The following is a 25,067-nucleotide window of genomic DNA, read 5'->3' on the forward strand; positions in this document are numbered from 1 at the left end:
CTGTGGCTGATTTGTCAGAAACTCACCATAAAGTTGACAATCGCCGGTGCGGTAATTATTTCATTAGCCCGGTGTCTGTCTGCAATATGCAGCAGAAAGCCAATCTCGACTCCGGTCAAGGATGAGCCAAACAGTCAACGCTTGAGCACAAAACATATCTGGGCAATGTAGTTTTTGTTGAGGAAAACCTCGTCAAATGGTGGCTTGAGACTCAACACTTACTCCTTCAAATCCCACAAACCCTTCTCAGCGGGTATTTAAACCGCGGGGGTGTGTGGGAAATGTAGTGTCGAGAGGTTGGTCTTTTATGCTTTTTAAAGAAAGATTTTATGATACAGGCACAATAGCATGTCTTGAACTTAATAATGCATTTTTAAGATTGTCTTTCTTATCTCATTCAGAATCACGTAGGGATTTCTGTGCTGTAGGTTAATTTCTAATCTGTAGTTGCCAAGTTTTGTTGTTGTATTTTATGCATCTCTTTGAAAGAACACAGATTTACCATACGTTTTTTATATAGTTTTTTTTATAAAGTATTATTACACAAATCAAGACGTAAACATCTATTGTGTGTAGACTATGGAGTCGAGTGTTTTAATAAATAGGCTAAAATATTATGAAATATATGAAATTCCATAATTCTTTAGGTTAGATATTCCATTTATTTTGAGTAAGCAGAATCCGAATCAGAATCAGAAATACTTCATTGATCCCCGGGGGGAAATTGTACAGTACTGGTGCTCCCATTCAATAGTAGAAAGTAGCATACGTATGCACAAAAATATAAAAAATAAGAAATAGAAAAAAAAAGTAAAAAATATACACATTTACAATATTTAAGTGAAAAATAAAAGTAAAAAAAGATATACAAAAACAATGTATATGTATGTATATATATGTATGTATTGCTCTGTTGCGTATGTGTAATCCTGAGGATTGTATTGTGACTGTAAAATCTATCCTCATTTTTACAGATATGCGTTCTTCTGCGAGTCATTTGTGCCTTTTTTATGGTCTGATCTGATTTTTTTTAATCTTTCATTTAACACGTTTTCTAGGGTGTTTTTTCATAGGAAAAATAATAAAAGAGAGGAAGGAATGTGGATACATAACATGTAAATGTGATTCCCGCATAAATAACAATAACTTTATAATGATAATAATCATTATTATTATGTTAATCTATTTTTTATTATCGACTTAAACGTCATCACAGTGAAATGTCATTGGTCTACTGCTCTTCTCCCCCGGCCTCTCAGCCAATCAGCGGCCTCCGTTTATATCGTAGCTGCCATTTGTCACAGGCTGTTGTGAATCGGAGGCCAGCGGCCCCACAATGCCAGGCGGGGGAGCCCCTCTCTCAGCAACACACCACAGCATCACCGCCTCGCCTCACTAAAAAGGACAGAGAGGAGAGAAATGCAAAGGGATGTAAGATGGCAGAGCTACAAATGCTATTAGAGGAGGAAATCCCTGCCGGCAAAAGAGCTCTTGTGGAAAGCTACCAGAACCTGTCCCGGGTTGCGGAATACTGTGAAAACAACTATGTTCAGGTAAGAGATGCCGAGCGGCCATTAAATTTGGCGAATTTATCAGTTATGTCCGTCGTGTCTGCGGTGCTGTAGTACAAGTGAGTGAAACCACAGGGACAGGAAATGCTGGTCGCAACGAAAGGGATCCTCAAACCGCTAGCTACATGCAGTGGCCTTTTTCCCCGGTATAATGATTCAGTCGCGTCTCGGTGCGGTGTCAGCCATGGCTGTGTGGCGTTATTTTCTCGTTGTGGCTAGCCGGCCCGGTTCACCGGAGCCGTGTTCACATTTACAGGCTACACTCGATGTGTAGAAAGCTGCTGGGGGCTTTTGGAGGGTGTGTCGTTGTTATGACCAAGAGGTTTGTCACTGACTGCAGTCTCTGATAGGTACCTGAGACAGAATGTAATATTGGCCCCCATTTTATAATGAATTTTAAACGTTAATTATCCTTTTCACATGTCTTAACCACAAACAGGCGTCACACGTTTGGGCCATGTAACTGTATTATAAAGGAACATTTCACCAATGAACTCTATAAAGAGCCCTTTTATTTGTGCAGAATTTAAAAGCTAACATTAGCAAAACTGCAAGTACTTAGTAATATTTGTCAGATGTTATTAGACCAGACCTCTACCATTAAATGCTTATACGCTCACTATAACTGTAGAATATTGAGTAAAGGCAAGCTACTCACTAGGACTGTTATTACATTTGGTATTTAGTCTTTTCTATTAGTCATTAGCATGGGCTCCAAGCATCTCTCATCTGTTAAGTTGCATATCAGTGGATGTCATTATGTAGGCCAAGTCCTTGAAGACTTTTAGGGAAAAACACAAGTCGTGTAAGACTCTAGATGTGTCATGGTGCAGATATCATGTGTCTGCCACAGTGCTGAAAACATGGCTCCAGAGCAGCACGTCCATGGATCATTTGCTTGCAATCAAATACACAGTGCAGGTTAATGATAGGTGTGTCTGCTTGTTTTTGCATATCAGACTGAATGATCAGTCAGAGTCAGGAAATGTGGGAATCAGTAGTCAGAAGCAGTGGAGGAACCATACAAGCTTTACTTTCCATTTTATTAATTTCAGTGGAAGTAACTGTTTTATAACAGCTTTGTTATACAGTGTAATAAAATACTGTGAAATGTAATTCAGTTCTGTACATGTCCAACAGCAAAATGTCTCTCAAATTGGGAGGTCTCCCTCAGACAAAATCACTATATTCATTGCCCAATGTGTACAAAATGTTAAATCAGTAATGGGGATTTCTAGCTTGAAGCCATTACTCACAATAAACCTCATCACCCTGTTACTTTTGCCTGGGTGACAGTGTATTCAGTAAATGTGGGTGAGAGTGTGAGCTGACATCACTAGGTTGAATGGTCTGGTGTGAACAGCAGTGTCTGTTGACAGACCAGCACACACCAGAAACCCCACTGTGCTCCCGCATGGTAATTTTTTGACTGTGGCGCTGAGAAAGCCCACAGTTATGCCGTTAGAACACGTCAGATCACTTTTCCCTGCCTGTCATCAGAAATGCAATGTAGGTTACACTGCTTGAGTGCACGCCTAGACACTGACAAGCATACACAGCTCCGTGTTGGAGTGTGCTCACATAGATATAGGACCTGTGTGCTATGTGTGCTCACCCCAGTATCATTATGCAAAACACTATTTGAGAGTTTTATTATTTTGCTCAAAGGTCATGCTATTTCCACATTTTATTTAGGGTCTATTTTAACTGCAGTTTCATTATTTAAACTGCATTGCTTCGATGTAGACCCCAGGTGGCTGATGTATTAGTCTATACATATTCACTTGGGGATGTAAATTTCAGTTATTTGGATTATTGTGTGGACATTAAATGATTGTTTTGGCAGACTACATCTTGTTGGTAACAGCAGGTTGACAGCTTGACTGTCACCACGAGGCAGAAATGTGTGTGATTTCATTCATAAACTGGATAAAACCGAGCAAGGGTAGGAATTATACCCCCTACAACCCATCTGCAAATTTTGTAAATATTCTTGCTGAATGATGTTAACAAATCATCAGTTTGGCATTTGCTTTAATCCCTGATGCTATTTATATCAAGACACAGCTAAGGGGAATGAAAAACCACACATGTTGCAGATGACAGCAGACATGCTCAAATCTGAAATTTTGTTGTGCCATACTGCATGAAGCCACAAGGAAATGAACAGACAAACAGTATTTGTTGTGGACAATGAGGGAAAATGGTGAAAAATTGCATGCTGGATTTCGATCATAGCTCCTTGAAGCATTGTCCACTCTCATCGGCACACCACGTTTGCATCACATTACCTCTGTCTGTAACCCAACACCTTGTGAAATCAATAATCATACCATGTTATATATATATATTTTGGTACGAGTCACATGATAAGACTGATATCCAGAATGCACTGGGGTTGTTTTTTTGCCATCATCCAAATAAGATGTATTACCTTCTTTGTTGTTGCATCTATTTACGTGTAGCAGAATGAGACAAAGACAATGATGAATACTTCTATACACAAAGGGCCAAGAGATTTGTACTGCCATTTAAGTCATAGAAGATTTTATTTACAAATGCTTAGGTGCTTTGCTAACCCATGTATGAGAAGTGGATGCATATTGCTTTTCATTCCCGTTCCACACCCTGTACCAGTTTCACTTTCTACTGCAATATCTAGAATATTGCCTGGAATATGAGGATACACGTATGCGGCTTCTCCTGAATAATGATTTCTTAAGCGACATTAGACACATTAGCTAGAATCCTGCGTGCATATAAACACATTTGACAAACACAACAGGGAATTAAGAGTAAGGAGGCTGTGCGGGCCAAATAGCTTATCCTCAGATTGTGCACAGTAACATTGGACCTGGAATACAGTTCTGTATTCTGAATATAGTTCTTAATTTTGGTTTTTGCTCCCTATGGCTCACCACTTCTTAAAATCTTTTTAGATGCATATTTTTCTCATAGACGTGAAATAATACCTGGTTGTCTTGATGTAACATAGATCAGCATAATCCTGTGGGAATAACATTTTTTAAATGCAGTTTATGTATTCACATCACACGATCAGCCAGAATAGTAAAATTGAACAAAACACTGATAATGCATGCCCTTATATGTAAATCCACTCTGTGATGCTGGAGGAAAAAAATAAGAGTTTTATTCTTAGAGGAGATATTTGAAAGCCATTTCAAAAGCTGTCACCGACAGAATGATGGGTGGCATAAAAGCAGAACTTAGCTTTGTTGCTAGCTACCTTTCTTAAGGCCTTTGTATACCAAAATAGCAACTCTGTGGATGATCTCTGTAGTAATATTGAACAATGAATATCATGCTGTTTTTTGGGATACAGATGGGCCTTTGCTGCTATGGGTGTGTAGACATGTATGTAGATATTTAGGTAAAAAAAAAAAGCTTAAAATGAACACTACTTCCTCCTCATTTTGTTCCAGCATGTCAATATGTTCGAGTGGCATTTTTTTAAACAGACCAATCAGTATCAGTGTCACTTTTGTTTCCAAGTTAAAGATAAATACTTTTTCCTCTCTATAAGGAGATGTGTGGAAAAAGTGGGTGTTAGACAGGAATCTACTTAATATTTCCCTGATGTTGACCCCACCAAAATCCCCCCTGTCAGCTCCCATGACACCCCTCTGACTCATGGCTGTTTCATTCATGACTCATGACGTTCATTATATTCCAGTATCAGACCTGGAGTTCAGTATGATATGGCACTCAGAAATTGCTTAATTTTAATGCATTGTTGAGGTTGAGTCAGGCACTTAACAAAAAGAAGAAATTCCAAACAAAAGGCCTTTTGTAAGCTTAATATGAAACATAACATCTCAAAGCGGGAGTAAGAGAGAGTGAGAGAGATCCATAATGAGTAATGTGTATTAGGGAGATGTAGGCTATTATTATGCAGTATGCCTTCATGCAGGATATTTTCAGACCTTTTTTTAATTAGTTGATTCCGTTGGAAGTTTTAACCTCTCTTTAAATCCCAGTTCACACATTTTCTTCTTCTACTGCCCCTCATTAATGCATTTCACTTTGTTAAAGATAACAGTGTGTATCTACTGTTTTGGTATTTTTTTTAAATCTCTGTTTGTACGTGACTCGTGAGAATAGTAAAATGTGGCTGCCAGGTGTTTCAGTGGTACATGTACATTGTCTTTGGAAACATAAGTCATTGTTTTCTGAGCTCAGGTATGAGAGCCTGTTCCAGTCTACTGTGATAATGCAGAGTAGGCCAGCAGTGTTTCCTCTTCTGACTCTGTTTTACAAACTGGCAGTCAAAGATCTGCATGGGTCAGGCCGACCTGCAGCTCACGCCAGACATCTGCAACAGATATTGGTCCAGCAGGTGGTTTGCAAGGTAGCAGGTGGGCAGGTGGTCCTTTTGTAAAGTGGTGTCATGGTGCAGGCTGTTAGCCTCCTGCTACCTCACACGCATACCATAATTGTTGTTTGGTAACAGCTGGTAAATCATAGCTGCTGTCTTTGTGACACAGCATTTATGGGATTCTAGATTAGAGCTTTGAAAGTCTGCACAAAATAATCATAGTGACTGAACAGCTTAAGATGCAGCAACAGATCAAACTCTGTGGATGTAAATCGTAAAGGAATAGTTTGACATTTTGATAAACACACTTATTCGCTATCTTGTTCCTGGAGTTAAATGGGAAGATTGATACCACTCTCATATCTGTCCGTTAAGTATGAAGCTAGAGCCACAAGATTATCAGCACGTAACATCCCGTCAAACCCCAACTTGTTGTTGTTTTTGTTCAGATTAAACACGAGTTACAATGTGTTAATAAGTGAGCTTGAGAGGTGCTGATGTGGAGGCATATTTTATTTCTTAAAATGTCAATTTGCCTGTACATAAGAAGCAAGTCACAATGTAGTGTTTTAGCTTTTTTATATTTATTTAATATTTTATGCATCACAATTTGTGGGTCAGCCTGTCAGTTTTTTGAATGTGTTGAATCTACACCATAATTACTATGTAACTACACAACTCTGAAGCTCGTAAAAACAGTGATACAACTCATTCTTTAAGGACAGCCTCTTCTTGCTCCTTGAGGCTTCATGAATAACCCAAGTCATATTGACTTGCTAGGGTGTGAGACAACTAGAGCTGAAGTGATTAGCCAATGAATCAGTTAGGTGATTGAAAGAAATGTATTAATGGTTATTTTAATATTTATATTTTATATATTTATATTTATTTATTTTGACTATTTTTAAGACCAAACATTTGCTGGTCATAGCATATCAAATTGAGTTGCATTTTTCATATTTCATATGTGTATAACTTGCTCAACTTTGTTTTTGTTTTTTTGGCTTTCAGTAAAACTAACTAGTTACTAATTTATTCATAAAAAAGGAAAATCAATAGAATAATTTATATTGAAAATAATTGCTAGTTACAGTCCAGTTCCAGTTTCTTGGCAGTTCCCTGTTGGACTAGTTCTCTGTGTGTCTGCATTGTCCCTGTTTTGTTTCCAAACTATAAATATGTCCATTCAGTCCCTACGCTATTTAAAGGCATCCAGAAACAGATGGTTTGTGCAGCCGGGTGGAGATTTGGGATCCTATGAAATGTCTTGGCATTCCTGCTCACTGGGCTCCACTCCCACCATGCACCTGTCCCATGTTGTCCATCTGAGTTATTCGGAAGTTATTGTCGTCCAATTCCAGGTTGCTTTGCATCCACGAAGTCATTCCTCTCTGAGAATCATAAACTCTTGTTCACTTCCCGTCAGATCTTAACAGGGCTTTGCAGTTTAAAAACAGTGGAGAATGAATAGTCCTGTCAAACACAGCTCCCTGAAGAAAGCTGCCCTCTCACTCCCTGCTCACACAACTGATAGGAGAGTAACAACGAGAGTGCAGCATTTCCTCTCAAGCTTTTTGGAGCTCATACCTTACTTCCCTCTGCCAACTCATTTCATCCACCCACACACCATTCCACTGATTTTTCTGACTTGTGTGTTTTCTCCTCCTTCTCCGTGTCCTTGTTTCCTCTCTCTGCCAGGCTCAAGACAAGAAGAAGGCCCTGGAGGAGACCAAGGCCTACACCACCCAGTCTCTGGCCAGCGTGGCCTACCAGATCAATGCCTTAGCTAACAATGTGCTGCAGCTGCTGGACATACAGGCCTCGCAACTACGACGCATGGAGTCCTCCATAAACCACATCTCCCAGGTATACACCGCAGCTCTGGAAGATACACATACACATACCATATGCATGCATTAACTGAAAAAAGGGCCAGGGCCTTTATTTACTCCATCTGCAGAGAGAACAAAACCTTTATTTGAAACATATTTAAACAGGCCTTTATTTCTAATTTCCTCTGTTTTTACAAGTTTATGTATCACATTTTAGTTTGTTGTCTGATCTACTCCTGTTTTAATTGGCTGCTGAAGCTGTTTGATGTTAATGCAGACTTTCCCTCCCTTTACTGGTAGGCTTTTAATGTGAAACATCTGCAGTAAGACATGAGTTTCATTGACAGCAGCTAAGTAGCAATCAAAAAAAATGGAAGCGATTGGAATAAATTAATGAATGAAAACATTATTTCTGTTAAAAAGAGAAAATCAGCAGCAGTATTCAGGTATTATATATTTAGGTTTACAAACTGTTGCTATCTTCTCTGTCCTGTAGAGGAATATTGGTGGATCAGGGTGTGGTTTTGAGGATTGTCATCTGAAGATTAAACATATTCAAGTACAATATAGTACAAACCCGCTGGTGTTATTCTTTGTCATCAAAACACAATGCACAATGTTACATTGACACATTATAAAGATAGACGGATAGATATGACAGGGGCAGGGATCATGCTGGAGCTGCCAAACCTCCACAGCCCCTCTCCAGCCCCTCTTGCTTCATCAGCAGTCCTCTCTCTGTCTCCCTTTCCCCCTCTGTGCTTCATGCGGCCACCCTGCCTGTCAGCCAGTGAATGTCCCCGTCCCCTCCCTGTGTGCTTCATTAAGCCTGTCAGGGATGAAGTGAAATCCTGACGCCAGCACTCTCGCCTGGTTAGCATTTCCAGCTCCCGCTTTACTCCACAGGCTGCAGGATGGAGTAGAGTTAGGTGCAGTCGAATGAAGAACAATGAAAGTCTTTAGAGATGGTCAGTGGTGCTTCATGACATATTTCTGCGTCAGATACACTAGCTCATGTAACATGTGGTTATGAACACTTGACACCACCCCAGTGCAGAAACTGTGAAGTCAGTATGGTCCCTTATCTATAGTTGGTGCTGAGAGCATTCATCTCTCTGTCCATCATGTTCAAAATAGCTCTTTTTCACAGCAGCCATTTTAACTTGATATCTTTTGGCCTTTTGCGTACAACAAACAAGCATGAGGCTATATTGTTAACCAGCCCTGTGTCTAACCTAAGTCAAGAAAGGTTTATGAAGGGAAATCCAATACATATGGGTGCATGAAAATATAGAAAAGGTGCTATCGGATGGAAATCCATGTCTCTCAGTAGACGTCTCAGGCACGGATGGGTTGGAAAAGTTAATTTACTTTTTACATGTATCTCACGCAGGTGTGTCCCCAGGGCTTTGATTCATTATTCTAGTAGTGATGTGTCCAAGAAATTAAATTATAACCTGCTTGGTGGTGCCAAGTGTTTTTCCGGCTTAGACTGAGCAAATTGTCTCGGCTTGAAAGAGTTAAAATGGGATTAGAAAGAGAAGGTAGCCAAACATTGCTGCCAAACCCAAGTCCCATCTCTGCAGGCTTTAAAAGCCCACAGCAGAGGAGGCTGTCACAAAATTATACAAGAAATGCTACCACCTAAATGCAAATCAACAGCGTGTTTAATCAAACCCGAGCTGTTGCAGCCCATTTCTCCTCTCTGTGTGTCAGTCAAATTGAATGGTTCTGCCTAAACATGTGTGAGCGTTCAGTTCTGGTGTCCTAACCCAAACCAGTGCAAGGGATTCTGTTGCGATGATAAACATAAAGGACCTTCGCATGAGTCTCTTTACTTCTATTTTCCATTTTCTTGACTCCCACTGTCTGCCAGTTTGTTTTCTGATTCATCTGTTCCTTTTTTTTCGTGTGTCTCTTCCTGCTCCATTTCAGTTGGTCAAATCCTCTCAAGCACAGAATGTACATATAAAAAATGATAATGACACAGATACGGAGGTTTCATTCATAACTGCAGAATATTAATCCCACTGTAGAACTGTCTGAATGTGTAGACCCGTTACCAAGCCATATATGAGATCATTGATGTGTGATTTCATACATCAATGATCTCATATCATTGATGAGACGCTGACACGCCTTGGAATCTCAACACAGGCTACATCATATTTTCTTCTTGCCAATAACACTTCAACAAGAGTAAAAAAAAAAAAAGTGCACAACTTGTTCCACTGCACTGCAGAGACGAGTCATTTGCTACAACACAGATTTATTAGGCTGAAACAGCAGTACCATCTGCTCTCAACACACTGCAGAGGTTGAGCAGACAGCCAGATGTTTATCAGAGTAAAGAGATTACAAAAGAAAATGAGATTGAGAGAGCACAGGAAGGGCAGACAGAGGCCCGTCGTCAATGATTAGGCAACAGTTATTATGTCTAGATGTTTCAGGAAGATTACTTCAATTAGGTAACTTTGTTTTTCAGCAGTACGCGTGGAGAGGAAATGCTGAAGTGAAGCTGACAGGGTCCAGTCATCACCTACAGATCTGCTTCAGTTTGTCCTCATGGTATTACCATGGAAACACAGGATGGGCTGTGACCGCATATGTGGTTTGGTTAAAGCGCACATTTCCAATGATGCTGGCTTAAATCTAGAGGCTAAAAATCTTGTTAGCATCTCTCCCATCACCACGTACAGTTTTACATACAGTATACTGTCTATCTTGTGTATCTCTAACTGTCTGTGCCTTTCTGTCCTGTTGAGTTTTGTTGTTCTCACTTTGTCTAATCTGCACTCCACCTCTGCTCGCCTATCGCTGGCAGGAAATAGGCGGGTCTTTTTTTTCTTACTTCCCAGCCGAAGCTGGGCGTGTCGCTTCGGTTTCCTCTCCTAAAAAAAGAGCCCAGCGTGTTCTCTCTCTATATATATACACCTCACATGCATCACACGGGCTTCACGTCGGACACAGAGAGAGTTTTGGAGTGGCAGTCGTGGGGTCAACTTCCTGACAGCTATCAGGCTTTCAGTCTCTCAGTTGGGTTCTTCAGCACCCAGAGAGAGGCGGTCTCAGCAGTGGGAGCTGTCGGGTTGACCGGATGAGATGTCTGAGTGGTGATTGATGCGTGACCTCATTGGGATGTCTGTCTAACACACATCTACTTACAAAACATGCACTCGCATATACATGCACACATACACACTTATGTTTTCTTTTCATTTCAAATTTTCTAGTATGCACCAATGCAGGGAGAGGTACAGTATTTACAGTGGGATTAACATGGACTCATATATGTCACACACAAGCTTTAATAACGCTTACACTCATCAGCACTCTTCTCCCAAGTGTGACCTCCTCTTCCAGAGACGAAGCTGTCCGTCCTCCCTCATCCTTCTCCACGTTTCCTTCAGCCCCCCCCTCCGCTCCCTCCAGTTTCATCTATCATTCATAAATTGAAAGCCAGTCCGTACGGCACCCGCTGTGAATGGGTGCTGTGAGCGATAATGACTGTAATCGCAGAAGAGATGGAGGTCACTGGTATTTTCAATTGCTCCCGGTGGAGGAGGGGGTTAAAGGAGCGCCTCGTCAAGTGCGTCCCAGGGTGCAGGCCGATAGAGCTAGAATAGTGGGTCAGTAGGAGTTCAACGGATGAAACCAGAGTGTGTGTCCAAGCAGTGGGAGGCCTGGGGATTTCACTGGAGGAATTTACTGGATAAAATCTAAAAACCATAGTGTCAAATAATGATCAAAAATAAATAAACATTTGTATACTATAAGATGGGTTTAGAAAAATTCTTACAAAAAAAAACTTTGCTGCGCTTTTGCAATGTTTAGTTACTGTAATGAAATCAAACACTTCTTGCAGGTATTTTATAATAAAATGCCCCCCCCCCACACTTCCTGGGAGGCTTCTAATATGAAACAGGCGGAGGAAGTGTTGGGTTTGCATTAAAAGCAAATTACTGTAACAGGCACTGGTGCGGCCCTTTAGTAAAATATGATCCAACCTCTTTACAAAACAGGGGAAATTAGAAATCATGCATGTCTCTAATAGTAACCTGTCTAAAATGAAGAAAACTCTTGAGTTGAAGGGAATTCATTTTGAGAATATTGAGTATATGTAATATGTGAAGTAAACCCTTTTAAAAGTCTTTTGTAGTCTCATGTCCCCCTTCTTTTCTCTGTCCTGCAGACGGTGGATATTCATAAGGAGAAGGTGGCACGTCGAGAGATCGGCATCCTGACCACAAATAAGAACACCTCTCGCACCCACAAGATCATCGCCCCGGGCAACATGGAGCGGCCGGTGCGCTACATTCGAAAGCCCATTGACTACACACTGCTGGATGATGTGGGACACGGCGTCAAAGTAAGAATGTCAAAATAAATCCCTCGTAGTTTTAGTGTAAACAAAACAGGCTTAAAGATCAATAAATCTGAATGCATGTATTTACTCATGTCAAGAGTATCCTAGTTTCCGTTTCTCTTCTGTTCGTTAGCTACTGGTTTTCAAAAAGCACTGCCACACTCTTCTAGCTTCACCACAACCAGACTGACTTGCAGTCATTACTTTGATAGATCGTCTTGATTTCCAGTGTTAATCAATTTTGCTAGACAGGAAAACATGCACTCAGCCGAGTTCACACCTGGCACCTTCATGTGAACAAAGGAACCGTCTGCTTTCATAATTCACTCACACACGTCCAGTCACACTGCAAAAGCCAATCAATACACTGGCCTTTTAGTTAATGAAGTACAGAAAACAGGAAATGTAACAAACACCTGTCCAAGAATAAGAAGCTATGTTGGTATCTGGCTGTGGCTAAAAAAGCTTTGCTTGTCAGAGGTTTTGTTCATGCCCAGTAACAACATCCTTAGCTGGAAGTTAATAGAAAAGACTGTGTTTGTGTGTGTGTGGCATCCATAGTGTGAGCAAGACAGAGACGTTTTGGCCAAGTGGTACTCACACCATCACATGCCCTATTGAATTTTGGGAAAATATTCTTTCAGCCCTTTTCCGGCTCATTCTTCAATTTTTTTTATTTTCTCTCCCCATGATCCATCCGCCGTCTCCTCTCCCCTCCTCCTCTGTGCATTCTGTGTGTTTTCGCTTGTGTGCATTGATTGCTGGTGTCACACATTTCCGCGGCGTGATTGAATCGGCCTCTTCATCCCTGTCTGTCTGTCGAGATAGTGGCTGTCCGCTGACTTTCAAACATCCGCTGATTCAAATTCAAAAGCTCGTGTTTCCTCCTCTGAGAGCTGCTCACGCTGAGACAGATCTGGCATGGCCCGCTATGCAAATGAAGCATCGCCCGTGGATGCTGCAAATGATGGATCTCTGCAGAAATCAGCACAGATCAGTGTGGAGATGCTCGAAAAAGGTTCTGTTCAAATATACCCTGCATTAGAAAACGGCTGTTCATGCTGCCAGCAGTATTTGGGAGTCTACATTTGGGGATTTAATTTAATCAAGTTTAGTTGTTTTAATAAGGGTTGGATTTTAGGAAGGAAGAAAACTTTTCTCCCTGGCTACTGGTTCATTTTAAATTCTCTGTGATTTCTCTGTCTGCCTTTGTGTGTGTGTGTGTGTGTGTGATGCTGCTTTTGTGTTCATGGATGTGCATTTGTCTGGCTTGGTGCAGACAGAAATGCATATCGCATTCCACATTTTTCCCCCCAAAACACTTTTTCTCTCACACACGTCTGTGAATAATTCAGAAGGATTGATGTCATTTCATACTCACTGCTGTACCAGCACAGCACAGTATTCTGAGAAGTATATTAATGCACGTGTGTGGGTATGTTCGTCTGTGTGTTTGCTTTTGTGTACTTACTGTATACGTGTTCACGGTGTGTTCATACTGTGTGCGAAATAGCAGCTTCCAGCCTATTTCCTCCCGGCTGTGGTGGATTCTTTTGAGCGTTCAAGGCGTGATCATCACCTCTCTGCCTTTCATCCATATATCCAGGGGTACTCACCCACGGAAAGATGGGGAGTCAGACTTGAGCATGGAAATACCCATTCACACATTTACGGATGACTGTGCTCACCCACCACCATGGCAGCCTTTATTGGCATTACTGGCAGTTACCAGGGTGACATAGTTTCAGCCACATTACAGCCACTCCGCCAGTCTGAACACCTCACTGCTGTTATTTATGACCTCGCTGTGCTTTACTGCTACACTTGAAATATCAGCACAGCCGCATGTAGCTTAGGTGCTTCTCTTTATTTCTAGTGTGTCTGGCGATTTAAGTGATTCTTATTCTGATTACAGTCTGTAACAGCGCACAGAACAGACTCAACCATTCAACACAAACAGGGTTGGGGAGTAGTTTCACTATGTGTATTTGATACACAGTACAATGTGGTGTTTTCACTTTTGTCAACTTTTGATTACAAAGTGGAACAAATGGAAGTTATTTCTTCCTCTTTGTTGTGTAAAACCTAAATTGGGTTGTTAGATGTGGGTTTCATTTCTGCCAGGCAGCTGTTTAAGTAGGAGGGAACATCATTCTTGTGCTGGTAACCCCAGTGAACAATAATATGCCAAATACTGTAATAAATGTTTAATAAAATCTGACTCTAGATGCGTTGAAAATGTGATTACTACTTAAACGATTAGCTGATTATACAATTAACAAATATTTTAGTTATTTTTTAGAAGTTATTTTTCAAGTAAAAATGCCAAAAATGATCAGGTGGCAGCTCCTCAAATGTAACAATTTGCGGCTTTATATGATTGTAATTTGAATGCCTTTAGGTTTTGGGCTGTTGGTTGACTAAAAATCATCATCTGCACACACACACACACACACACACACACACACACACACACACACACAGCTGGGTAGACTGACACACACATCGTACATTAGAGGGGAATGGACCTTGTAATCTAACACAGATTTTCAGCCCCTCGTGTTTTCAGTATGTTGGTCACTTGGCCGGCTGGTCAATTCAAACCTCTTGACTCTGGTCGGCTGTAAGGGGCAACTTATTTTTACACTAGCATGTTTCCTTATATTAGTCTCCTACTCCATTTCTCTACTCGCTCACGTTTGTCTTCATGATGCTCTTTCAACTTTACATACTGTATATAAAAATGTATTAACGAAGAATAGATGTAGCGCTCATGCATAATGCTTGCTCTCACTAAACTCACTTTTTTAAGCAATAACCAATGAGCATATCTTGTTTTCTGTCTTCCCTTTTTTGCCTGCTTGCACTCAGTGGCTTAAGGCCAAGGTAAGAGATGGTTGTCTTTCTCTTCTTTCTGTCATGTGTTTTATAAAACTCCAACCAGTCAAGGTGTCCATGCACCCATTAAAACGTGTCTGTCATTTGGAAAAACATATACAAGAATTATAGATTTTGATAACATGGAATTAAGTTTTCAAAGAACAAATGTGATTCCATCAAAAAGCTGATTTATTACTGTGCAACATAGCAGTATCATATTCATCTGTTGTTGCCTGTAACTGTAATATTCACAAGTTGCCATTAATCACCTTCCCCTTTATTAATGCAAGTATAAACCTGGAAATTCTACCATGAATATACTACAGGGTCAACTCAATATGTATGTTACAGTAAACAGGAGACATCAAACATTATATTTCATATTTACAATATTTACCCTTAACAAATATTCCCATGTCCTGTACATCTTCATCCATGAACCAGTTAATGAGTGATATCCCACAATTTCTCTTCCTCCCTTCATATCTCTATTTGTCTCCTATTCTATGTCTTTATATTATATGTAAGTGGACAGAAAAGCCTCCAAAAATATGCTTGGTTGAAACTAAAGATGAGATGCTCTTTTTGAAAGTAATTCCAGTTTTACTCGGCCATTAGAAGTTTAAGTGACTCCTCAGCCTTAATATCACCCTGGTGTCAGCGAGTCAGATTACACAAAAGCATTGTTTTAACTTGTGTTTGCTCCTCTAGCAACATGGGAACAACGCAGCAGGACGAGGCGGGACACTTTCCAGGACCAACCCACCCACACAGAAACCCCCAAGCCCCCCCATGGCTGGTCGCGGTACCCTGGGGTGAGAGCTTACAGTTGTAGTAGTTGTTTTTAAAATACTTTTAATTCTTCTCAGTCTGTGTATATGTATTCTTGCACAAACATTTCACAATGGTTGTTTATAACAGCCTGACCACCTGACCATGGTTCCATAAACAGTGTCTGTAAAAGTGCTTTCTCTCACTTCATGAGAATTGACTGTGCTCTCTTTGGCTCTGTTTATCTGTATCCAGGCGTAACACCCCCTACAAGACGCTGGAGCCAGTGAAGCCTCCAGTGGTGCCCAACGACTACATGACGAGCCCAGCCCGACTGGGCAGCCAGCACAGCCCCGCACGCACAGCCTCGCTCAACCAGAGGCCCAGGACACACAGGTAGCATAGACCCCCTCCCTCTTTATAAGCCTTTCTCACAGCGGACATTTTGACTCGTCATAGCAGGGAAGGCGCAGGTGTTGCTAATAACATTAATGATGGCTCCCTGTTATTCAAGTGTCCCACTAAGTCATGGCGGTGGACCAGCATGCACAGTGCCAGGACCCTGAAACTGAAGCAGCTAAATGGAATTCAGCTGCTGTGCTTTTCCTACTACGACATGTCAAAATGTCCTCCGTGAGAAAGGCCTACCTGTGACTTATTCCACACACCACACTGTCTTCACTCCCACAGGTGTTTTCAATAAGGCCTCATTTGATCTCTCCTCAAGACTGTCTGATTTTTGTTGCCACATTTATGACAACTTTTATCATTATTAGGGCAGGACAGCTTTAAATTTGTCATGGCTCCACCAAACTTAGCATTTAGGGTGGCTATAAATTTAGTTGTTTCCCTCAAAATCACTGGCATCAATTCACTACCTAAAAGGATAAGGCTGTCAGGGGTGTGTGAGAGCAGTCACCTTCATGTCAGATGAACATCATATTACTTGAAGCCCTTTTTATATTGTTTCACAAAATTTTGAACAGTGCAGCAGGACAAAGACACGGGGCCTGTTCAGCCAGTGTAGATAAAAGAAATCCCTCAAATTACAGTCAGTACTTGATCATCATAGACATTGTTTCATTATAGATCTACAGACACAACCATCCATTACACCTGCATATCCACAACCAAAAAACTGTGTCAGTGTGCTAGTGCCTAGTGTCTCTTTTAAGTTAAGCTGTTACACTTATCCACCCTTGCTTGCTTAATATGACCACTAATATTTCAAATTCAAAGTTGCAATGATAATTCATTCATGTTCAAATTTACAATTCAGCATCTGAAGGCAAAGTCTAATTACTCCTTTTAGTCTGAGCTTTTTAGATTTGAATCTCCTCCTTTTGCGTCACAAACAAGTCTTGGCTCTCGTGTTGTTTTTGTTACACTGTGTAACTGCAAATGTAACTGTGCGCTCCCAGATTGGTGCCCAGTATTCATGTGTGAATGTGCCAGACGGTGCACAAAGCTTATTCACAGAACTGCGAGTCTGTTGCCACAGTGACGAGAAGAATTGTTATGATGGAATGACATATGAGCGAGTAATGGTAGGATGTCAAACACTGTCGTGTAATTAAGTTATGCCTCACACATCCTCTAATGATCACCATCATGACTCTGTGTGTCCCTGTCTCTCTCTCTGCAGTGGCAGCAGTGGTGGTAGTGGCGGCAGGGAGAACAGTGGAAGCAGTGGAGTTGGTATCCCTATAGCAGTTCCCACCCCCTCCCCTCCCAGTATTGGGCAAGGTGAGTATGTAAATGCTAAAGATTTGGTAGCATTCAGCTTCATTCAGGCCTGATTTAAGTGTTTATTAACCTATGAAAAAGCATTGCAAGTACACAGCAATATTGTAAAGGTGTATTCTATAATCAGGTCTTTTAGTTTTTGCACAAACACACATTATATATACATTGAAGAAAATGCTGTGCAGGCTGTTTGCCCCTTGTTAGTGTTTTTAGTATAAAAAGAATCATATTGTACTGTTGTTGGTGTTTTTTTATCTGTGTGGACCTAAAGTAAACTGAATTTAAATGCTCTTATTATACCAACAGCAGCTTATTATTTGTAGTTACATTCTGCATGGAAATGAATGCGTACTGTTACAAAAACTACTGTTAATGTTAATTACGGTGACAGCCATGTGCTGACTCACCAGGCTGAGGTGTTAACGCTGTGATCCCGTGTCTCTCCTCTCCTGCAGTGCCGACATCCTCTGCCTCAGTGCCCCAGGGCCCTGGCTTGGGTCCCATACCCATGTCCCAGTTCGGCACCATCTCCCGCCAGATCTCCCGCCACAACTCCAACACCACCTCCTCGGCCTCCATGGTGTCGGCCACTGGCACCTACCGCCGCGCGCCCTCCGTCTCCTCCCAGCAGCCCCACATCAACGGGGGCCCTGCCTACCCACAGAACTCAGGTAGAATACATTTATTCATCAATAATGTATGTGTGTTATTAATGGTGTGGTTTACTAGATGGTTGGTGATACATTTTGGCCACTCCCAGATGTGTGTAAAGCAGAGAGGAAGCTTGTGTCGTATTATTGTTCTGTCCATTCCTTGTCCAGCAGTTTTTGCTCTCCACAATCCATAATTGTCCTCTGGGTCTAAAATATACGCATGGGCTGGCCCTTCCAGAGGCTAATGAAAATGAATGATCAGCCATAATTACTGAAGTCAGGGTTGTTGAAACCTTCCCACCTCAGCACTACTGTGCACAGTGTTTCATTACCATTTCTAATTGAGTTATGACATTATCACTTTAGTCAGCTGGAGGAGGCTTCTTGTTCAGGAGAGACAGGCAGGCAGGCATTTCAGGGAAGACAACACATGAACAGCCACTAGACAAGGGGAAACCCAGGACATATGCATATTTTCTGTCAGAAGAGTAGAATTTATTTTGGCAGACATCACTCTCCTCTAATGGCGTCTCTCTCAAAGGACAAGCGTCTTCCTTGGCACAGAAGGAGGAGGCGGTCTGTCTTGTCTGGGAGGAGGGAGACAAAGATGCAGAGCTGCATCAACCAGGGACTTAAAGTGGGACATCATATGATCTCTGTGATGTATACTCATTGAAATGTAATTAAAGTGAAAAATTCTGGTGAATGTAATCGAAGTTAAACAGCACAAAAAGCTGGTTCCAGTATGTGAGGGAGCTCATTGATCTCTCAGGGTGTAGCTTACTGACATTACTGCCCGGTGAGACTACAGACGCTTCTCCATTTCCCATTACCTCCAGACCTGGCGTGAGTGTGTGTGACATCATGTCTTTGACTTTGACTTCGAGGACAGCTGTGTTTCTCTTTGTTTTCATTCATTTATCTCCTTTTTAAGACAATGTAGCAAAAAGCCTCATTTCAGGGACAGAAGATGGAGATCATGTGAACACTAGGCCGTTCAGTAAATTGATTGAACTAAATGTAGCACCTGATCACACACCTGACACACCATGACAATTTGCTTTTAATTCAATTCAGTCAGATCAGATAGAAATGCTACAGCTCTACCTGTAATGTTTTTTTTGAGCTGTCACCTTGCCACTGTCATGTTTTTGGATCTGCATAGTGCTTCACAGCTCTTTCACTGTAGCAGAAACCTATTGCTAGCTACAGCCTTTGCTTCTGACTTAAAACAGACGCTGATGAGGTGGATTCTCAGACTGAGATGAGATGAATGCCTCTTTAGCCCAGCTTGACAAACGCAGCACAAAAGAACCCTGATTGGAAATGTGTAAATGAGTTGCTCAGCAATGCTTCCTGCACTGTTTTCGCTCACTGACAAGCTTTTTGTCTTTGTTTTTTCCCCTCTCTTCCTCCATTCTGGACTTTTATCTCCTCTATTATGTTCTTTTTGCTCTTCTCTTGTCATGGTCATTCTCGTTGTCCACCACCTCCGTCGCTCTTTGCCTCTCTCGTTTTGTCTGCCCTCGCTGGGTGTTGCTGCTCCAGTGTCTGTGGCTCCTCCGCCTCCTCCTCCGATGGTCCAGCTGACCCCACAGATCCCTCTGACCGGCTTTGTGGCCAGAATGCAGGAGAGCAGTAAGTAGAAAATCCATACAAAGACATGTGCAGTTAAGCACATGTACATGCATGAGTACAATTAAATCCACCACATGCATATGCACACTCACTAGTGCACAAACCTGCGGTGCATTTCTGAAACTCAGAATCTCTGCTTATAAAGATGACACTGCAAAACTCTTCACATCCACTTACTCGGAGACACATTCACTCCCACAGAAAACTGAAGGTGCAGAAAGTGAGAACAGCTACAGCATCAGCATCAGAAAGGAAATACATGCATTGATGTATAAAAAAGGTGATTGGTACATGATCATTTTATGATCATCAGGTCTGTTGATTTTTATTGGTACAGATTAAAGGTCATATTTTGTTTCCTCACATCTCTTATCAATGCTCAGCATCCCGACGCTGCCTCACATTCTCTCCCCTGCGGCTTGCTGCTCTCAGCACACCTTTTCTTGCTCAGCTCTTCGGGGGTGAGGGGGAGCACACGCCCCTCCAGATGTCTGCCTGTTGCCATGGCGATGGATCACTGAAAGCACGCGTCCTGTACTTTCTCCACTGACGAGAGCAAAATGTGACCTGATGCAGTGCCCTGATTCACCACCTGCCTGTCTGGAGAAATGCAGCTGTGTAGCAATCTTTGTCTGGTCAAAAGTAACGCAGGCTGCCATCACACAGAACTGAAGCACACTACTGGACATGAGGCAGTACAGTCAAATAAGGAATAGATTATGCCTTAAACTAAACCAATAATAAAAAAAAAAAAAATACTGATCTCATATGTTACCACTTTAATACTGGATAACACTTATAAACAGGTACCCACACAAATGCAAACTTATGTTTATTAAACTGTTTTTTTTCGCAGGGAATGGTTGACATTCAGTCAGATATAGTCTTTGCCAACTGTATACTTAAACTCTGACTAAGTGTAATGTATGCTGTGTTTACACAGACCAATAAAATCCAAGACAGCTTGTAAACAGATTTAAGTCAGTTGTAAGAAAAAAGGTATGTAAGCAGACTGGAATTGAAGGGATGCATTAGACTCAGTCCTCTGGTGCATTATTGCAGTTTGTTTAATTCAAGAGCAGTTTCATGAATTAGTTAGACAGGAGGTGCAGTTTTTCTTTAATCTTCAGGCTTGTGGGTGTAAGCCTGCAGGGAGACATGCTCCAAGATGACGCTAGTGTCACAAGCACACATGTGGTTAAAAGACTGAAGACCGTAGCGTCAGTGGAAGAGTGTCAGGACTCAGTCGAGCTTTTACAATCTCACTTCCAGAAAACGCTCATTTTACCACCTGCTTGAACTGTGAACACACAGGAAGAAATGATGGGTCCCTTTTTCTGCTGAAGCTTAAGCCTTCGGACACAGAAGCACCCTGACTGTGTGTGTGTGTGTGTGTGTAAAACACACATTCTCAAAGTGACTCAAGGGAATATTCTGGGTGTTTATTTTGTAAGCGTATGCTTAAAATGCCACTGCTGATTTCTAGAATACAAATCACATTAACTTTGTGAATGTTTCAAGAGGAGGTCAAAACATCCCTTTGAGGCACCACAACCACACTGAGAGAAGTTGGTGTTAATTTAAAAAAAAAATCAAAAACAACACAGGGCTGACTCAAGTATTTTAGACTCAATATATTTAAAGTTGACTACTTTATAAATAAATAAAATCAGTATTTCTTTAACAGAGTTTTCTTCCTGACAGCGTGGAGGCTTTAAAGCAGAATTTAGACCTTCATGTTGGCATTGTATAAGAAAATATAACGATTATCTTGTGTTGGCCTTGTTGACCTCAGTATTTCTAAAATGTATACAAGTACTACTAGTAGTAGTAGTAGACGGTGTAGGATGACTGTCTTACTGAAGAGTAACAAGGACCATAACCTGCCCTCTAGTGAACATTTACATCACTGCACAACCACTGTGGCAGTTCCTGTCTGCAGAGGTCTTCCCAGTAACAAGGTTCATAAAGGTTTCTGTTCTGGTCTAGAAGATGCTCGTCAATATGGAAAAATGAATTGACAATATGAATGCTAATTTAGATTCCAGGTTGTCCTTCTACACAGGGACATTTGCTGTTGGCAAAAATAGTTAAAGAATCAAATATTGTACGGATTGCTTTGCCATGTTGGACCAAAGAATAATAACAATAAAAGAGGTTTTGAAATGGAGTATGTACACACTCACTCTGCTGCAAGAGCTACGTTTTGAAATGTACTGCAGTGGCAGATCAGATCAGGAGAGCAAACTCGTTATCTGTCCTCTTTCTCCTCGTCCAGTATCAGACAGCCCAGCCCCGCCTCCTCCACCTCCCCCCGAGGACATCGGTGTGTTTGAGGAGCCCTCTCCCCCTCCTCCGCCACCACCTGTGGACTACGAGGAAGAGGAGGCCGCAGTGGTTCATTACAGCGACCCCTACTCTGACGGAGACCCCCACTGGGCCCCCAAGGCTTACTTAGAGAAAGGTTAGTGACCGAATACAACCGCCAGGTGGACGTTTTTTTTTTTTTGTCTTGTTCTCTTGTTCTTCAACTGATAACTTTGTTTGATGTTATTTTATAGTTGTGGCCATCTACGACTACTCCAAGGACAAGGAGGATGAGCTGTCCTTCATGGAAGGAGCCATCATCTACATAATCAAGAAAAACGATGACGGCTGGTTCGAAGGCGTCTCTAATGGCGTCACCGGACTCTTCCCAGGAAACTACGTCGAGTCGATCATGCACTATGCTGACTAAAAAAACAAAACAAAATAAAACACCCAAAATGGCACTGCAGTTTTGAACAGAGGTAAAACGGTGAAGATGTACAGATGTATGCAGTCCAGTGATTGCAGTTCATACGGCTCCCATTTTGAATTGAAGTGCCATGGTGAATTTACATACTTATTTTCTTTTTTTTGGGGGGGGGGGCTTGTGCTTGCACCGTATTGTTGTGCTCAAAAAAAAAAGAAGAAAAAAAACGTGTCGCACAAAGAAGGAGGATGCTGAAGCTTTGGAAGACCAGGGTCTGTTAGTTTACACTGTGGACAAAAAGGGAGGAGATAAAGACCTTTTTGCTGCCACTGGTCGGTAGCACTTTTCACATTTTGCCTCATAAGAAATTACATCCAATCAGAATAGTTTAAAGAATGCCAAGTAGATGTAGATTTAGTGTTACTGTGTGTATGTGCAACCAACATTTCCAGTATTTCCAGTAGATCCAGACAGTAAAGTATTACTACGATTTCCATGAATAGATGAGGCAGTGGAGCATTCTTATGATAAAATGCTGCACACACTCCTAACCCTTCATTTGCACTGTAGACCAGCAGACCAACAACCCTTCCCTCCTTTCAAACACATCCATCGTACCTTATCAAAAATACAAAAAAACCCGAAAAGGACAAACAAGCATCAACAAGTGCATTAGGACACGACTGAATGTTTGATGCCGTCGATGTCCGAATCACAAGATGTTCAAGAGGGAACAAAAGCAACCTGGAGTTGTGTACTTACTATGCTCTGTGTCGGTGAGGATGCTGTTGAAAAGGGTGAACCGAGTGTATAGAATGCATTACAAAAAAAAAGCATACAAAAAGAAAACAGTTTCTTCTTTCTGGTGGACTTTCCTTCTGTTCTTTGACTTGTATATAAACTATAACGTGAGAAGCTGCCAGTACAGTACATTTTGTCAGTCTGTGAGTTTCACCTGTGAGTTTCCATCAGCGTCAGTGGAGGTGATGATGCCAAGATGTTGTTTTTACATTTTATTTGTTTGTTTTTACTTGAATTATTAATTTTATTCATCACTCACAGTGCCATTTGAACTTGACCGAAGGCGAAGTGGCCGTGTATAAACATTTATTTTTCTATGTTCAGTCACAAGTATATCTTTTTGATCACTATATCTGGTGATGCTGTCCAGCTACTGTAGCAGAAATGTGAAGCAGAGGGAGGACTGTGTGTTTTCATGTTGTTTTCCGTTGTGTTGGAATAGCTGCACTGAGTACTTATCAGCAACTGTGATGACTTTATGATTACCGCCGTTGCTTTGATTTTTTTTTTTAACACAAGAGTTGCTGCCCAGAAGTATCGACTAACCTTTACACTCTGTTCTTTCAGTGGTTGCTGGTGTGGTGCTTTCCATTGGTGCTCAATAACCATAATCACCAACCCAAACAACCTCAAAACAAGACCGCTCTATATACTGTAGAAATGTAACAAGGGATTTTAGTCTCATTACATTGCTCCAGAGGGGTGAACGTCCATCAGATTTGATTGTAATCGTCTTGAATCACCTGTGCATTTTAGTGAATGTAGGCAGCCCAGCAGTAATGTGCTGAAGCTAGATTCAGCCTGCTACTTGCAGTTTGTCTATCTACACACAGATACACATACACATGAATGACACCTGCTAACTGCAGTGAAGGAATGACTCTTTAAAACAGAGACTTCTGTTCTGATTTCTACTACTTTTGAAAGTAAGATGCCTGCTCTTACAAAGTGATTGTTGGTGCAAGTCAAATATCATTGAAGCTAAATGTTTTATCTCAGAAGCTACGTTTGTAACAAGCCACATAAGCAGACTTAATCATACGTTGAACACAAGCTCTTATTTTGAAATGGATGCAGACTTCCTTGTGTATGAGGGGAATATGGCCCAGAGGTAACATTTTCAGGTCTCCATACAGACTAGAAGAAGGATTCACGGAGCCTCTGTGCATGAAAATATCTTAACGTCATTACAGTGAGTGATTTGCCACTACATCCCATTCTTGATTGTATTTTTTCCATCATGAGGTAATTCTTTTGTGAGAACTTTTTCTAATGTATTTCTAGCTTTGCATTCAACCTGTTTTGTTTTTGTGTCAGACTGCTGCGGGCGCTTCACTAGCAGTTTGTATGTAAAGGATTAATTTATACTTTTTTCATAGAGAAACCATGAGACAACCACTGACGTGCAGAACTTTGTAATGTTTACCACTTAACGTCTAGCATTTCAGGGCATCACAGGTCAAGGCGCCTTTCTTTGATGTGTGTTTTCTTAATGATGAAGCGCGGGGGGGTTGGGGGGGTCAGTAACTTAAATGTTCATGGGATCAGAATCCAATATTTGTCTCCTCCTCTCAGTTTGTACATAGGATGTGCTCATTGAAATTTATGTACAGTCTTTTTGTAATAAACAGCCCATTGAAACAATGGACAGAACTGTGTGTTTTGTGTATCGTCAAGCTGTTGGAACAGGTGTAAAAAGTTGCAGAGATTTTGTCCAAAACAAAATACAAGTATAAATA

The 25,067-nt window shown here is 41.3% G+C and overlaps 1 protein-coding gene across 17 annotated transcripts; it reads left to right on the top strand.

Moving 5' to 3' along the window:
• Window positions 1-1,406: 1,406 nt before the first annotated feature.
• Window positions 1,407-22,530, top strand: LOC139296339 (abl interactor 1-like). 17 transcript variants are annotated; one of them, XM_070918716.1, is made up of 11 exons: window positions 1,407-1,553; window positions 7,606-7,773; window positions 11,932-12,108; window positions 14,977-14,991; window positions 15,697-15,800; window positions 16,012-16,152; window positions 17,402-17,499; window positions 17,973-18,173; window positions 19,704-19,793; window positions 22,072-22,257; window positions 22,355-22,530. In XM_070918716.1, exons 1-11 carry the CDS (start codon window positions 1,437-1,439, stop codon window positions 22,528-22,530), a joined length of 1,473 nt encoding a protein of 490 aa, XP_070774817.1. In that variant the 5' UTR covers window positions 1,407-1,436. The 17 variants fall into 17 exon arrangements, with proteins under 17 accessions (XP_070774817.1, XP_070774816.1, XP_070774818.1 ...); XM_070918701.1 differs by having other exon boundaries at window positions 1,437-1,553; window positions 17,402-17,502; window positions 17,919-18,173; XM_070918702.1 differs by having other exon boundaries at window positions 1,437-1,553; window positions 17,402-17,502; window positions 17,958-18,173.
• The last annotated feature ends 2,537 nt before the right edge of the window (window positions 22,531-25,067 follow it).

This window comes from Enoplosus armatus, chromosome 14 (assembly GCF_043641665.1).
Source record: "Enoplosus armatus isolate fEnoArm2 chromosome 14, fEnoArm2.hap1, whole genome shotgun sequence".
Lineage (NCBI taxonomy): Eukaryota > Metazoa > Chordata > Actinopteri > Centrarchiformes > Enoplosidae > Enoplosus > Enoplosus armatus.